This window comes from Dermacentor andersoni, chromosome 1 (genome assembly GCF_023375885.2).
Source record: "Dermacentor andersoni chromosome 1, qqDerAnde1_hic_scaffold, whole genome shotgun sequence".
In the NCBI taxonomy this organism is placed as follows: domain Eukaryota; kingdom Metazoa; phylum Arthropoda; class Arachnida; order Ixodida; family Ixodidae; genus Dermacentor; species Dermacentor andersoni.
The window spans coordinates 302,981,522-302,995,586 of record NC_092814.1 but is presented as its reverse complement, the minus strand read 5'-3'; the positions used below and the strand labels follow the sequence as shown (position 1 = coordinate 302,995,586).

The 14,065-nt window shown below is 42.6% G+C and overlaps 2 protein-coding genes across 3 annotated transcripts in view; one reads left to right on the top strand and one right to left on the bottom strand.

The window, feature by feature from the left end:
- The window catches only part of RpS24 (ribosomal protein S24), a 31,185-nt gene extending 26,840 nt beyond the window's left edge, over window positions 1-4,345 (bottom strand). The window contains exons 1-2 of one of the 2 annotated variants that reach the window (XM_050196173.3): window positions 4,300-4,345; window positions 3,871-3,939 (exon numbers count right to left, since the gene is read on the bottom strand). In XM_050196173.3, the coding sequence (XP_050052130.1) occupies window positions 3,871-3,939; window positions 4,300-4,302 (72 nt within the window). In that variant the 5' untranslated portion in view covers window positions 4,303-4,345. The remainder of the gene's footprint in view (window positions 1-3,870; window positions 3,940-4,299) is intronic. The other variant, XM_050196174.3, reaches the window with a different exon arrangement.
- Window positions 4,346-4,450: 105 nt separating this feature from the next.
- The window catches only part of LOC126548077 (poly(ADP-ribose) glycohydrolase-like), a 62,904-nt gene continuing 53,289 nt past the window's right edge, over window positions 4,451-14,065 (top strand). Inside the window, exons 1-9 of the mRNA XM_050196171.3 lie at window positions 4,451-4,889; window positions 4,958-5,120; window positions 5,195-5,258; window positions 5,350-5,424; window positions 5,551-5,628; window positions 5,733-5,822; window positions 5,900-6,034; window positions 9,687-9,773; window positions 10,302-10,376. Of these exons, the coding sequence (XP_050052128.1) occupies window positions 4,796-4,889; window positions 4,958-5,120; window positions 5,195-5,258; window positions 5,350-5,424; window positions 5,551-5,628; window positions 5,733-5,822; window positions 5,900-6,034; window positions 9,687-9,773; window positions 10,302-10,376 (861 nt within the window). The 5' untranslated portion in view covers window positions 4,451-4,795. The remainder of the gene's footprint in view (window positions 4,890-4,957; window positions 5,121-5,194; window positions 5,259-5,349; window positions 5,425-5,550; window positions 5,629-5,732; window positions 5,823-5,899; window positions 6,035-9,686; window positions 9,774-10,301; window positions 10,377-14,065) is intronic.

Here is a 14,065-nt window from a genome sequence, read left to right as displayed (position 1 = left end):
CATATTATCCACCCAGAATGCTCTGGGAATTTGTGAAGTTGTTTTTAATGCTGAAGCTTTAAAACCTTGAATTAAAAAAATTTGGGATTTAATTAAGTTTTGTGTGCTGCAAGTACAACTTCGTTACATTGAGGTTTGACTGTATGTCAGAGAGCTTTAGGTTAGGGGATGCAAGCCGCTGGTGTCCCCTAATCTAAAACTCTCTATTGCAGCTTGCTTCTAGCACACCATTCCCGTGCTATAGAAAGTGGGGGCTGTACAGTGCAAAAAGAATGTTGTATATTCAGTTTAATTAGGTGATACACTGCAAAACAAACGTCAGTTACACAAACAGTGACACAAGGGGTGCTGGCTACTCTTTTCAACACATTTACCAACAGGCAAACAGGTGCACTCCAAAATCAGGAACATGTTTGCTATTTTCCACCAGTAGTTCAAGCTTGCTTTCAGGACACATGGACTGCTTTGAGTGCAGAGTGAAAAGGTACCGGCAAGGGGTGCTGCTGGTGTCACTGCGCGGCTGCATCACTAAAAAAGCGTCCTGCTCAAAACTTTGCTGCACCCGCACTTGAATTTAGTGATGAGGACTCGAGTTAAGATTCCAAAGATGAGAGTAAAGCAGATTTAAGCTCTGCCAGGATAATGTTTTGAGTCAGCATGGGACATCCGCAGCTGTTCACCTGCGAGTTTCTTTTACGGCCTTGAACGGTCTCTTTCCTTGTGCGCGCTTATCTGTCAATCTTTTTTCACAAGCTGAGAGTGCAACCAATTATCTTAAGGGTGCATACTTCGCTTGGATATGATGTGCTGCCATCGGCAGCAAAGAAACTTCCGTTCATGCCAAGAAGGCTGCTCGTAGCACATCTCAGCCCAGCACTACAGATCAGCGCAAGACAGTTTACAACAACATGGGATTTCTTTCTACTGTTCTTCTCTGCAGAGGTGATAAAGACAATGTGCAAAAATGCAAACAGATATGCTTGGATACATAATCTTGTAGTAGCCAAGCTACGCTGAAAGTGATCGGTACTGGAAGAGGTGCAAGATTCTAGACGTCTAACTGCTGAAGTACATTCCTTGGACTTCTCATCGGACCACACTCGGAAGATGCCGAAAAGGCGGAACTCCAAAATGTGTTACGAGGACCACAAAGTTGAACAAAAACCATACGTTTCGTTGGAAAATTGTGGAGTGCACCTATGCTTCACAATATCCAGGAACTGCTTCACCAAATAGCATGAGCAATGAACTGGTCTTAGTTTCTTTTTGTATCCGAAGAATGGCGGTGTAGTGAGAATTGATTTTTTCAGACACTGTTCCTGGGTTATTTATTTCGAAATGTATATTCTGAATTTCCTTTCATATTAATATTTTTGTAGATACGTTTTTTATTGTTCGTTTTATCAACTGGCAGCAAAAATGGCCTCTTCTAGAATTTGTATGTTTTACCTAATAATTTTTTTTTGTTTGGCAATGTGCGTTTTTGGAAAGAGCATGTCATTATGCACAATATGCTATGCTGCAATGTGTGCCGAAATATTTGTAGCAGTAAATCATTTTTTTCCAAGACCTATAAAAACTACCACGTTCACGCAGTAACGAAAGAGTTAACTTTCTGGTATAACGTAAAGCTATTCCTATCTTTTTATTCCCAATCCGCCATTAGCCCTTCGTGATAGGTGAAAATAACTTGACCGTCGCCCATACGGCACAAAAACAAATTGGAAAAGTTTTATGCTATACCAACCTTGGGGACAGAGAGACCCGACTGCTGAACCTGCTGCAGCACGCGCCTCGCTAATGTCTAGTTCGCTCACAGTGCCCTCAGCCTACTTTTCGTTGTTTTGTGCCTCAACTAGGGAGCACCGCGCTGCTCCACTCGCTCAACTGTGTTCTAGTACACTCGAAACAGAGCTGCCCTGGTCGTTTCGATGGCAATGACAACCAGGAGTGGCCGCGCGCGCCGTTCACTTGCCGGAAGCGCCAAAAACATCCAGTGTTATAAGCTAGAAAATTACTAGAAACTGTGCGGGAGGCGCCGTCGCACGGTGTGTGGAATGTGAACAGTCGTACTCTTTTTCAGAGAATGAATCCGCTTGCTGTTTGCGATTACTGCCGGAGCACACATTCCGGGGTCGTCCTGGCACAGCGTGACACAATTTCGGTCAATTTTCTGTTTGACGCAGCAGTCCCACCCCTGCAAGCTCTGCAGTTACTAACACCGGCATTTAAACCTGTCAACGGGTATAGCTCAAGATAAGTGTGGTTCAGGCCCACAGGGCAGAAACAGTGGCTTTATTCTATGTGACACCACTGCGGTGTACTCCAGATTATTTCCGACCACCTGGGGTTCAATGTGCAACAAGGCACCAGTGCATGGCACTCATGCTGTCACATGCAAACTACACGTACAAGCCAACTGCTATAACGTTTAAATAAAGAAGACCAGTGATGTTTTACTGAACATATATAAATGATAAAATAAAAACAATGAAAATGAGCATCTTTCTTTGACATTATCTACTATTTTGCTCAAACATGGCCCTGGGAGAATATCAAAGCTGTACCGAGTGTTCATTTAGCATTTGCTCTAACGTAAGAACTGCACTTTCTCGGGAGACAAGTACACCAAAAGCTGCGAGCACAATGTCTCAGCCTTTACTGGTGCTCATGTCAGACGCACACACAGTCACAAAGGCTGGGACACGAACTGACTGCTTTCAGCTGAACACAAGCACACAATATAATGTTGCTGAAAACTGCTAGTCTGGCAATGACAAGCTGGTCAAACATAATGAGACATGATGTGCTTAACCTGGAAGAAAAAATTATTAGGATGCACCACACATTTTATAAGCTAAACAAAGCCACCCAATTAAGTGTTCTGATTAATTTTATTATGATACATGAGGATCTTTTACCAGTTTTTCCACAAAACAGTGTGTTGCCCATTATGATATCCTGACCATAATATGCATCACAATAACTTCTGAAAAGAGCTACATAACACCCTATACATTGCAACATTATGTCAAAGCCTAATTAACAGCAGTGCTTAATACCGGTGTCGTCACATGTCCACACTCGATCGCAATCTTATTTTAACTTGATTTCAGGTTGAAAGTACTACACAAGCAATAAATTCACAGTATACCTTTGTTTCCATAATCATACACTAAACACCACTGCCTTAACACTTTACCTACTTTTTTTTTCACTTGCTAACTAATTCATTCAATGAAAACTAGGCACGCTCAAAACATCTAAACTTCTACTGCGAACTTACACAGTACACTTACAGCGGTCGGAGTTGGTTTCGAGGCAAGAGTATTAGGGAATGTGATGTCGCCATTATGTAAAAAAACAAAACAAAAAGTAATTTAACTAAGCGGGATTACCTCGCTGGCCAGCGTTCATTCGCATTTCGGCGTGCCTCTAGTCCCAAGGACCCCAACTACCTCTCTAAAAGTGGCGTTTAACTGTCAGCGCGAAATCATTTGGCGCGGGGCTTGCTCGATACTCGCCTAGACTTGTTCAATAAGATCAGCGCGACTCAGGGCCTGAACGCCAGAGCTGTGAGGGAGCTTACTGTAGCTCAGTGAGAATTCCACCCAGACACTAAGAACGTGCACCGTGCTTTTCTTTTCAATCGGATCGTGTCTGACATGCACTGAATGACTTCAATGCAAGTCAGGAGCGGTAGCTGACGCGATACTACCACAGCGCTCCGATCTTGGCAGCACTGCACACGTGCTTTGCGCCATGTTAACGGCTGTGCATTTGAGGCCATGCGTGCAACAGGCGTCAACGCCGTCTGTCCGCAGCTCGGACTGCCGAGAAACGACCAATATACAACAAGAGTGCTCTTACCATTTGTTTTCTGCACAGCAGACGGTTAGTCATGTATTTTCGAGTGCGCACTGTAACTGACGAGTCGGCCTGAAACAAAAAAAAGAGTCACGGACTTAAGCATCGGCATCATACTAAGACGCATGTATTTAGTTGAAAAAGCAAGATTACCCCGCAGCAAAACGTTGTTACCCTAATGAGAAAAGACAAGCAGGTCGTTGATCGTAGACACCACCTTTATATTAACACGCACACAGAAAGCACACATCCACAGCGCCTGAACGCCGGGGACAACAGACAAAAAATTTGTCAACATCTAGACTTCAGTAACGTAATAAGCAAATTAAGTAATGTACAGGTTAGTGGTACGGACAAATACAATTCATTCGTCGTATGTTATTGAGTGTAATCGATGATTAAAGTAGATTTTATATAGTACAACTGCCTCACCATTTTTGCCTGCCCACGAACAGCGCTGGAAAAGAAGGTTGCCAGTGGAGGCGCTCAGCAGCAACGTCTATGACTCCAAAAGTAGACGCTAGGCGGCTGGTTGAACTTCCGTTATTTCTTACCATTTAGGAGTCTTCTGCAACTTCCGCCCACTGTGTCGTCTGGTTCGGAGGCTAGTCCAACATGCGTGAGACCCACGGTAGGGCCGTTGAAACGTCGTGTACGCGCTTTTTTGTGTTGCGAGGTGTGCGCACTTGTGTTCTGTGCGCGCTATTTATATGAAGTCACTCAAGGAGGTGCCTTCTAGTCGCCGAAAACGGGTGTAGTGACTGTACGGCGTCCACTAAGACGCCGACTGACTCGTGTGCCTTTACTAAAGTGACAGTGCTGCGCGAATGAGGCCGTGGAAGTGCTGTACTGTATCTGTTCCGTGATCTGTTTTGCACAGCACAAGTGGGGAACCCTAAAGCTAGCGCCGATAATGTGCTGAAGCAAAATGAGCGATGGCGTAGGTCCCAGCAAAAAGCGCTTTAAGCAAGCTGACTTGCAGTGGTTTCTTACAACAATGCTGGAAAAGCATTCATCCAATGGTATGGTTGACATAACTGATTGCGAACTGCTCAAGAATGATTGAATCATTTGTTTCCTTTTTTTTTAGAGGCACGAACAAATGCACAAAAACATTCAAGTTCCGAAAACACGCTACAGTTCTCAGATGTCCAGGTCAGCGCACAGTCAGCCGAAACCTCGCCTGGTGTGGCAACTAAGTTCAACTCGGACGACTTGGAAGAGATCAACTCATCGCAAGAACTCTTCCCTGAGTATGCCACTTTCGAGTTTCAGTTGTATGAGATTTAAGCGGTATACAACGCTCACAAGTATTTTGTGTGTGTAGGCTTGATGCTGCAAATTCGCAAGTACCAAAGTGTCCATCGGATTCGGAAGAAACAGTTGTTGACGTGAGCTCAGGTTTAATGCCTTGTGTATTCTTATCCACAAGTTTTGAAATGCATTACCTCTAATACTGCCTACATTGGATCCTCATTTCAGTCAAGCGATGTGCCATGTCAGAGTGCTGAACAAAGTGAAGCATCACTTTATTGTTCAGAAACCCAAAGTCCGGACGTAAGAGCAAGTTATTTTTTTTTTGCTTCTTTTACTTTCTCTCATGTTGCTGCCCATTATCATTCTACGGAGTGAAAAACTTCAAATGTTCTTGTTTTTGATTTGCTAAATCTTTTATGCTTCTAGGACAAGACAATACCAGACAGCTGCGAAGGTATGTCAAGCTCACAGCAATCATCAGGGTCTGAGGAAAGTATTCCTTGTGTAAGTCTTGGATTAGACTTTTTTTTTTTCTTTTTTGCCATTGTTCCAGCTCTGGAGCTCCCAAGTCAGTTGCCTAACACCCGACTATATTTTTATTTTTACAGTACAGCACAATCCCAGAAACCTTCAGGCGTACACCACATTGTGGAATCCAGTGCCCCCAGATGAGCCGTAATCACACAGTTCTCTGCAAGGTCTGTTTCAATCTTTCTCAAACTCATTGCATCACCTTATCATTTATTCTTACACAAGGCCTTTTTTCACGTGGCAGGTGATACGGAATGAAAGTGGCGTTCTAAAGCCGTGCCCCCTAACACCATATCCAGCTGTTCCTGTTGACAAATGGGATGGCACACACGTCCGGCTGCCATGTTCTCCTCAGAGCCAGTACCCACTTGAGCAGGGAGTAATAATGCTTTAAGTTATACTTCTCATTTGGCTGCTGTTGATAATAATTTTAAGGGACACTAAAAAGAAAGACAAGATCAGTTTAGATTGACTAAATATTTTTACACCTAAGCTGTATATAACTAGCCGATTCGTCCGTCCATCTGTCACCTGTATGCTGAAAACTCCTCCAACGCAACCCCATGTGTATGCTCAAAAAAGGAGAAAGGCGCACGATTGGCTGCACCAGTAGTGACGATGTCGTCAATCTCCGTCACAGCCGAGCGCGCGCGCAGCAGTTTTTCTCCAGCCCCGAAATGGGTAGGCCACGTGTTATATGTACTCCTAAGGAGCAGGCAGCTTTCGATCAGCAACGCCGCGAGTAGAACGATGAGCAAGCTCGTCTATGCATAATAACAGGCTCTTGCAGCTGAGCGCAAGCAACAACTGCATACTGACGATCTGGCAGCCTACCAAGCCGTTGATTAATGAACCGTCAGGATTAACCCAGTGATAAACACTGGCACCGCACGTTTCAGCTTCTCTAGTTAACCATCTGTATGGAATGCTTGGACGGTGATTTTTTTTTTTCAAGACACTATTGTTAATTTCACAGTAAGAGGCTAATTACTACAAGACAAAATGAAGGCTAAACTTCCTAGAGCCTGGACATTTGGCCTTGTTGGTAAGACATGCTTTTGGTTTGTTTAAGCACATAGACAACGAGGACAAGTATGCAGACACACAGTGCTTGTGTGTGTCCACTTGTCCTCATTGTCTATGCTTTTAAACAATCCAAGGTATGCCGAACTCCTAATATTTTGTAAAGTTCTATCCGAAACCTCAGCACGCAATGTGACGTCGCATATTTTGAAGTATTTTATCATATTTGATCCATCGTGGCGCAGTATAATTTCTTGAAATTTGCCAAGTTCACTACTTCTTTCCTTTAGGATACGATGTTTCCCTTTTTTACTGATAAACAGTTTTATAGACCTGAGCAGCCACTGTCACCATCCATGACACCACAGGGAGCTCCTGCAGAAACTTCAAGGTGGCGGTGCCATCTGTCTTTCATTTTTGTGTCTTTACAGGCTTACCAAGGCCTCTGCCACAAGTAGGAGCAGCTTTTTTGGTATTGCAGAAGTAACTTATCAATACAACTGAACTTAGTTTTTTCTTTAGTGTCCCTTTCACTGTACTTATTGTGCCTGTCGCACTTGTCTCAATTGCTTGAAGGGTGTTGCCCATAGTGTGGTATTGTTTATCAATGGCCCGTTGGGCTAATGGCATTCTAGAAGAGGAGGTGTGAAGCGCTATTTCTTACAAAAGTTCATGCTCGGCAGAGAGCTGTCCGAAGCCTTGAGTGACCTGTGAACGCTACACATTGGAACACATCTTTCACGTACTATAGATGGTTGTAATATGCATGCATGTTTTCTGTCATGGGTTCTCATTCTCGCCATTTTAAAGATTGTACAGAAGCTCTTTGGTCATGAAGGGCTTAATTTCTCATTGGTAACAAAGTCTGACATGCATGAAATGGCTTGAGTGAGGATCTAATTTCAGGCATGCATTTTTGTAATAAGAGGGAATAATTGTAATTTAATATGTAATGGCAGTTCCACTGGCAGGTTACTGTTTTCATTTTAAACAAAAAATAAAAATTGTAGGACTTCAGTTCATAAAGGAATTATAACGTAAATGTCATTTTCTTTACTGGACAAAGATTGTTAAACAACCTACTAATGATGCTTCTGATAGTTAGCCCGAAAGTTCTGCCTGTGCAAGACACAGCAAAACGCACTGTGCCATGCAAACATAGCCCATAAACTTAGTTTCTGGACATCTGAGCACTTCACATGACTAGGTGTTTTTGCTCTCAGCATGACAGGTTAATTAATTAGGTATCCTTGAAGGCATACTGACACGATATATCGTAATGTTAATTTTTTTGCATTCTATGAAGGTTCAGGGCCTCTAAAGCCTAGAAAAAAATACTGGCATACTAAATAGTTCAATACAGTAGCTTTTCTGCAGCCATTTTCGGTTTTGTTTCTACTTTGTCATAACGCAGAAGTTGGTCATGTGGATGTAGGACATTGCAACATTTTCACACTCATTCCAGTTCACACAGGCATCTGCTATGCTGCCCTCATGAGTAGCTGCATAGGAGGCGACCGAGCAAGCGGTCCAAAGCGAGTATCAAAACGTCACATTGTCCTGCTCCCATGTGACCGCCTTCTGCTTCAAGACGTCATGGCACAGTAGAAATGAAAACAAAATTTCCAACAGATTTTTTTCTATAGAAGAAACTTTCTCTGGCAATGCGGCCATACCCTTTGAAACGGGCAATCAGCAGCAAACTAGACCTGACCGAAAGTTTGGAGACAAAAAAGCAACAGCTCTGGTTTCCAGTCTGATGATTGTGATGGTGGTCGTTCCCTTTGTAATGGGTCACCATAGTTTGACCACGTGTCCCAATTGGCATAACTGCAAGAGGATAATAAGTGAAAAGGGTAAAAGAAAGACATTCAGAGCATCAGAGGGGAAGAAATAGCAGTGAAGAGATTGATAGGACTGGATCTGTTACTATGCATAGATAGTGGTACAAGATAGACATAGAAGTTCTAAGCAACAGAAAAAGTTTAGGGAGATTTATACAAAATGCTAGAATGAAAAACATATATAGCATACCTCAATAATTGAAGCAGGCTAGGTGACTACTGGTCACTGCCCCATTTCAGTGGGGACGCCAATAAATTATCATCAGCCTATTTTATGTCCACTGCAGGATGAAGGCCTCTTCCCTGCAATCTCCAATTACCTCTGTCCTGCACCAACTGATCCCAACTTGCACCTGTAAATTTCCTAAGTTCATCACCCCACCTAGTCTTCTGCCATCCTCGACTGCACTTCCCTTCTCTTGGCACCCATTCTGTGACACTAATGGTCCACCGGTTATCTAACCTGCGCATTACATGACCTGCCCAGCTCCATTTCTTTCTCTTAATGTCAATTATAATATCAGCTATCCTCGTTTGTTCTCTTGACCACACCGGTCTCTTCCTGTCTCTTAATGTTACGCCTAACGTTCTTCGTTCCATCGCTCTTTACGCGGTCCTCTACTTGAGCTTCTTTGTCAACCTCCAACTTTCTGCTCCATACGTTAGCACTGATAGAACGCAGTGATTGTGCACCTTTCTTTTCAATGGTAGTGGTACGTTTCCAGTCAGGATCTGGCAATACCTGCCATATGCACTACATCATCATCATCATGTTAAAGAAACAATAAAATAAACAAAAGAATTTTCTGCATAGGAGGCGTCCGGAGCGAGTATCAAAACGTCACATTGTCCTGCTCCCATGTGACCGCCTTCTGCTTCAAGACGTCATGGCACAGTAGAAATGAAAACAAAATTTCCAACAGTTGTCAGGACACATTTTCGGCAGTCTTTACAGGAACAGAACATTTGCGGTGCAGTAAATCTTAACTCTATTTTGTTACATTTTTATACTGGCTACAATAACTGCAACAGCATGTGGTGTTTCGGGATTCGTGCTTTCAATTTTTACATGAAATGCAGAGTTGAATAGCTTAGCCTGTGATCTTTCTGTCTGTTAGCTTTTTGCTGATTACATTTGCCATCTTTGTTACGTTGCCATGACAGAACAATGGTGCTACAACACTTCGGAGCCGGTGGGAGCTGATTGAAAACTCTCTCTTGGCGCCTATCACAGACTCGCACAGCCTGGTGGTAAGCTTTGTACTTTACATATCCTGTATCGTAGGTATAGGGGAGAAGTTGCACCATCTATGAAATTATTTCGAACTGCTAGCATAAACAAAAGCTTTGGTACAGGTTGATTACATATGGCTAAACTGCTTGTACAAGGCAAGAAGATCAAAGAGATACCCTTTTTTTTTTTTTTTTGATGGCTGCCTGCCATTGCTAAGCACGTGTTGTGGGCATGGCTTGTTAATTTTCAGGCTTTAACTGCATTTGCACATTTAATTTTCTTGGTGCAACCTTGTAAAAGCCTGCAAATGCAATTAGGTTTGCAATTAGCTCTTGATCACAAAAATTCTACCATGAAAGTTGCATTAGACATGTGAAGTTCTTGCCGCCCTAGTATGGCTTGAAGATTATTTTTCTCTGCACGTGCACACACGTGTCTTTTTGTGCTTAATTTGGCATGCTCTTAAAGTCAAAATTTCTGCCAGTTTCATATAGTGTTTCACCGGAAGCTTCAGTGCACATGTACTGTGTGTTTCTTTTTTTCAGAAAGCCATTCGCCAGTACAATGGACGAGTTTCTGCCAATTGGAACTTCAAGTGCCTTCACAAGTTCTTCGGACAGGTACTGCAGAAGCAGGGTTGCATTATTGCTTGCTGTGGCGCTTGCCGGCAGGGTTCTGCAGATGTTTCAGTGTGCCACTGGAGGTTACGTCGGAGCATCATGTGAGCTTTGTCAGAAATCAGATGACACTCCAAAGTGACAGCCAGCTCGTCATTGTTTCATCTCCTGTCTAAAGGGACACTATGGAGAGAAATAAACCAAGCTGTATTGGTAAATTACACTTCTGCAATACCAAAAAAGAAAAGAAAAAGCGGCTCTTACCGTGAGAGGAGAGGCTCAATAAGGCAGGAAAGACAGAAAAATAAAGATAGGTTGTGGGGCCGACTTGAAGTTGCCGCACCAAGTCGCATTGACAGCATAGATTTTACTAACGTCTGCTCAGGCCTGGTTTGTATTGTATTGCTAGAGATGGACTACATTCTAAAGGACCTAAAGACTGAACTTAGCTAGCTTCAAGAGATTCTACTGCTCAAGAATGACCAAAATATGAAAAAAAGTATCTAGTATTTTGAAATCCAGGATGTCACCTTGGCATAGTGACCCTGGAGTTTCAGCGCAAAAGAAGAACTGGAGGTTTTGCCTTTCATTTTATCTTATAGTAATAAACCTGTTACCGCAAAATTAACAAATACAGAGTTTAAAAAAAACACGATCAGTCTAACCCAGGAATCCACAACATACGGCCTGCAGGCCAAATGCTTTTTAGCTGCCTGCGATAGAGTTTAGACTTCTATGGTGTACTGATGGCTGGAATCAGGGCGTGGCCATGTGAGTGATCTGATTGGCTTCCCTCATGATGTCATCAGGAATACTTGCAGCATGCCACTTCATTAAAAAAGCTTATTTTTAATAGCATATTTTTATATATAGTTATTTGGGCACCTGTAAAAATAAGCTTTCCTCAAACCAATTTCCTCAAACCAATGGTACACTTCTGCCTGAGAATGCGGATTGTCTGCATCAGCTGTTGTCCATACACGTGCATTTGCGCACACATGCGAGGGAAGGATGGGAGAGAATAAAGAGTATTTTCCAAAAGGCTGAGCTCTAGGGGAGCTTTGTAAGGCTGCACAGAGGAGGGTGAGGGGTGAGAAAGAATATCACAATGGTCAGCAATAGTACACTGATCGCAGCAGCTGATGGGACACAGAAGGATTATACCACATAAACGTAGATGCCAGCAATGTCTTCTGGTGGCAGGAACACAAATGGTACCAGTAGCACTTTACTGTGCTCACCTTCTTGAGGAGTGTTGCACAAAAAACTTCATTATGAAGCCACCATCACCACAGTAAGAAGAAAAACTAAGTAAGAAAAGGACGCGAGAACACATCAGGGTAAAACCAACCAGAAATACTCTGACAACACTCACGTCACCGTGCGAGGTTGTGTCCAAAAATGCAAGGTATAACCACAGTTGTGTGAAATAAAAGTGGAGGGGAAATGCTGCAGCCTAAGAGGAGAGTAATGTTTAATTACTTGCAGCTGTTTTATTATAGCATGCGGGTGTAAAATCCTTGTGAGAATGCATTCCGTGATAGCGTGTGTCTTAGTGTCACTCTTAAGTACGACAAAAGTCATTTGAGGTACCCAGGGTCCCATTACAAATTTCAGTTATACAGTACAAACTGTAAAACGCCGTCTAAAGAGCGTTTCGCCTAAATAATTTTTCAAGCCAGGCCATTGTCAGAGGAGATAAAACAAATGAACTATTCTGCTACTTTGCCGTCTGGAGACGAGTCTCACTGCCAGTGGAGACACTCTCTCCCTCTGCCTATAGTAGTAGTATTCCCAGGCGTTGTTCCTTCACTGCATTCTTTCGCACCGGAGCCGAGAGACTTACTACATCATGGAGCCCCACCTCCATTATTTCCTTCTCTTCCTTCCTTGCGCCGTTGTGCCTTCTGCGTTTAAAAAAATTAAATTATGGGATTTTACGTGCCATAACCACAATCTGATTATGAGGCACGCCGTAGTGGGGGATTCTGGAAATTTGGACCACATTGGGTTCATTAGATGATTAGTCATGGTGAGTGGCTAAACACGCACTGTAAAGAGGCATCTGTGCATTTAACTGTGGCTCTGGCTGAGAGCTGACTTCCTCGGGAGGGAATGTGCATGTTCGGTTTGAATATTGAGCTGTTTTTTGCGGCGGGCAGTGCTATAATGCTTTGCAGATACTGTATATCTTAATTTTTCTTTTTTTATTTAGTACATACCACAGTTTGAAGACCAAGCAGGAGGGGCAAAGAATGAACATAGTGAACGAAATTGAACAAGGTGCACAACAGAATATAGTAAGCATTACTACTCAGACAAATATAGACTAACAAACATGATTAAAAATATGTTGGAGCCAAAAATTTCACAAATTTGTAAGGTCACTTTTATGCACACAAAGAAAAAGCAAACACAAGTTAGTTCATACGTTATCAAAATATTGACAAGAGTATGGCATTATCAACAGTGAAGTTAACACGAAATAATACATATGTTTTTCAAAGTCAGGAAGGCCACATTCTGAAAAAACATTTGAATGCAGTGCGTTCCATTCGTACATGGCTCATAGAAAAAAACAAGTGTTTGAAAAGGTTAGCACACGTGAAGTATGGTGTCAGGCCGTGATTGTGACTATGTCTGGTCTGCCGGGAAAAAGTGAGAGAAAGGTATTTACCAGGATCGATATTAAACTGCCGAGTGGGGAGCAAGAAAAGAAACTTGAGCCTGGCGATAACCCTGTGCTGTTCCAAAGGTGGGATGTTGTTACTAGCCATCAGTGATGAAGGCGAATCAAGATTGTGACAGGCGTTATAGATTAGTTTTACTTCTCTTTTTTGAACCATTTCTAGCTTATAAACAGCCTTTTTAGTATACGGGTCTCGGGCCACACATGCGTACTCTAGAATAAAAGTATTGTATGTAAGAAGTTTGATGTGCGATGGCGTGTTCTTTAGTTTGCGTCTAAGAAATCCCAGTTTTCTAGAAGCAAACGAACAAACGTCGTCAATGCGGCTACCCCATGATAGTCTATTGGTAATCTTGATTTCTAAGTATTTAAAATTGTTGACTTCGATCATGGGATTGCTATTTAATGAGTACCTAGATGTGAATGGACTAACTTTATTTGAGATTCTCATAAATACTGATTTGCTAATGTTTAATACCATTGACCAGGTGTTACAGCAGTTAGAGGGAGAGAGTTCAGGTTATTCTGCAAACACTCTTGGTCCTTTCCGCTTTTAATTAGCTTGTAAAGAATGCAGTCTTCTGTAAAAAGTCTTATAGTGGAGGTGTCTACTGGTGAAATGATTATACTGATAAAATGTATATGCTCCCAAAGAGAGCAGAGTTGCGCAGGAGTCCGCCATATTGTTCCAGAGCCATGCGGCAAAGCCATAGCACGGTGGCATAGTGTATACACGCCGTTCAATTTTTAATCATGTTACGCGTGTTGTGCATTACCTTGGGCCACTGGGTGTGTGCTCTTGGTCATGCTTGTCACTCATGTCATGCCACGTTGTTGATACCATGTCATTCATGACGTCATGTCTTGCAGGTCATTTTTGCGTTATTCATGTCATATGATGTCCTTTATGTCACGTCATGCATGCCATGTCATTCATGTCGTGTATGCGTGTTGTGTGATGTCATTGTATGTCATGTCACATACGTTGAGAAGTGGCAGATTG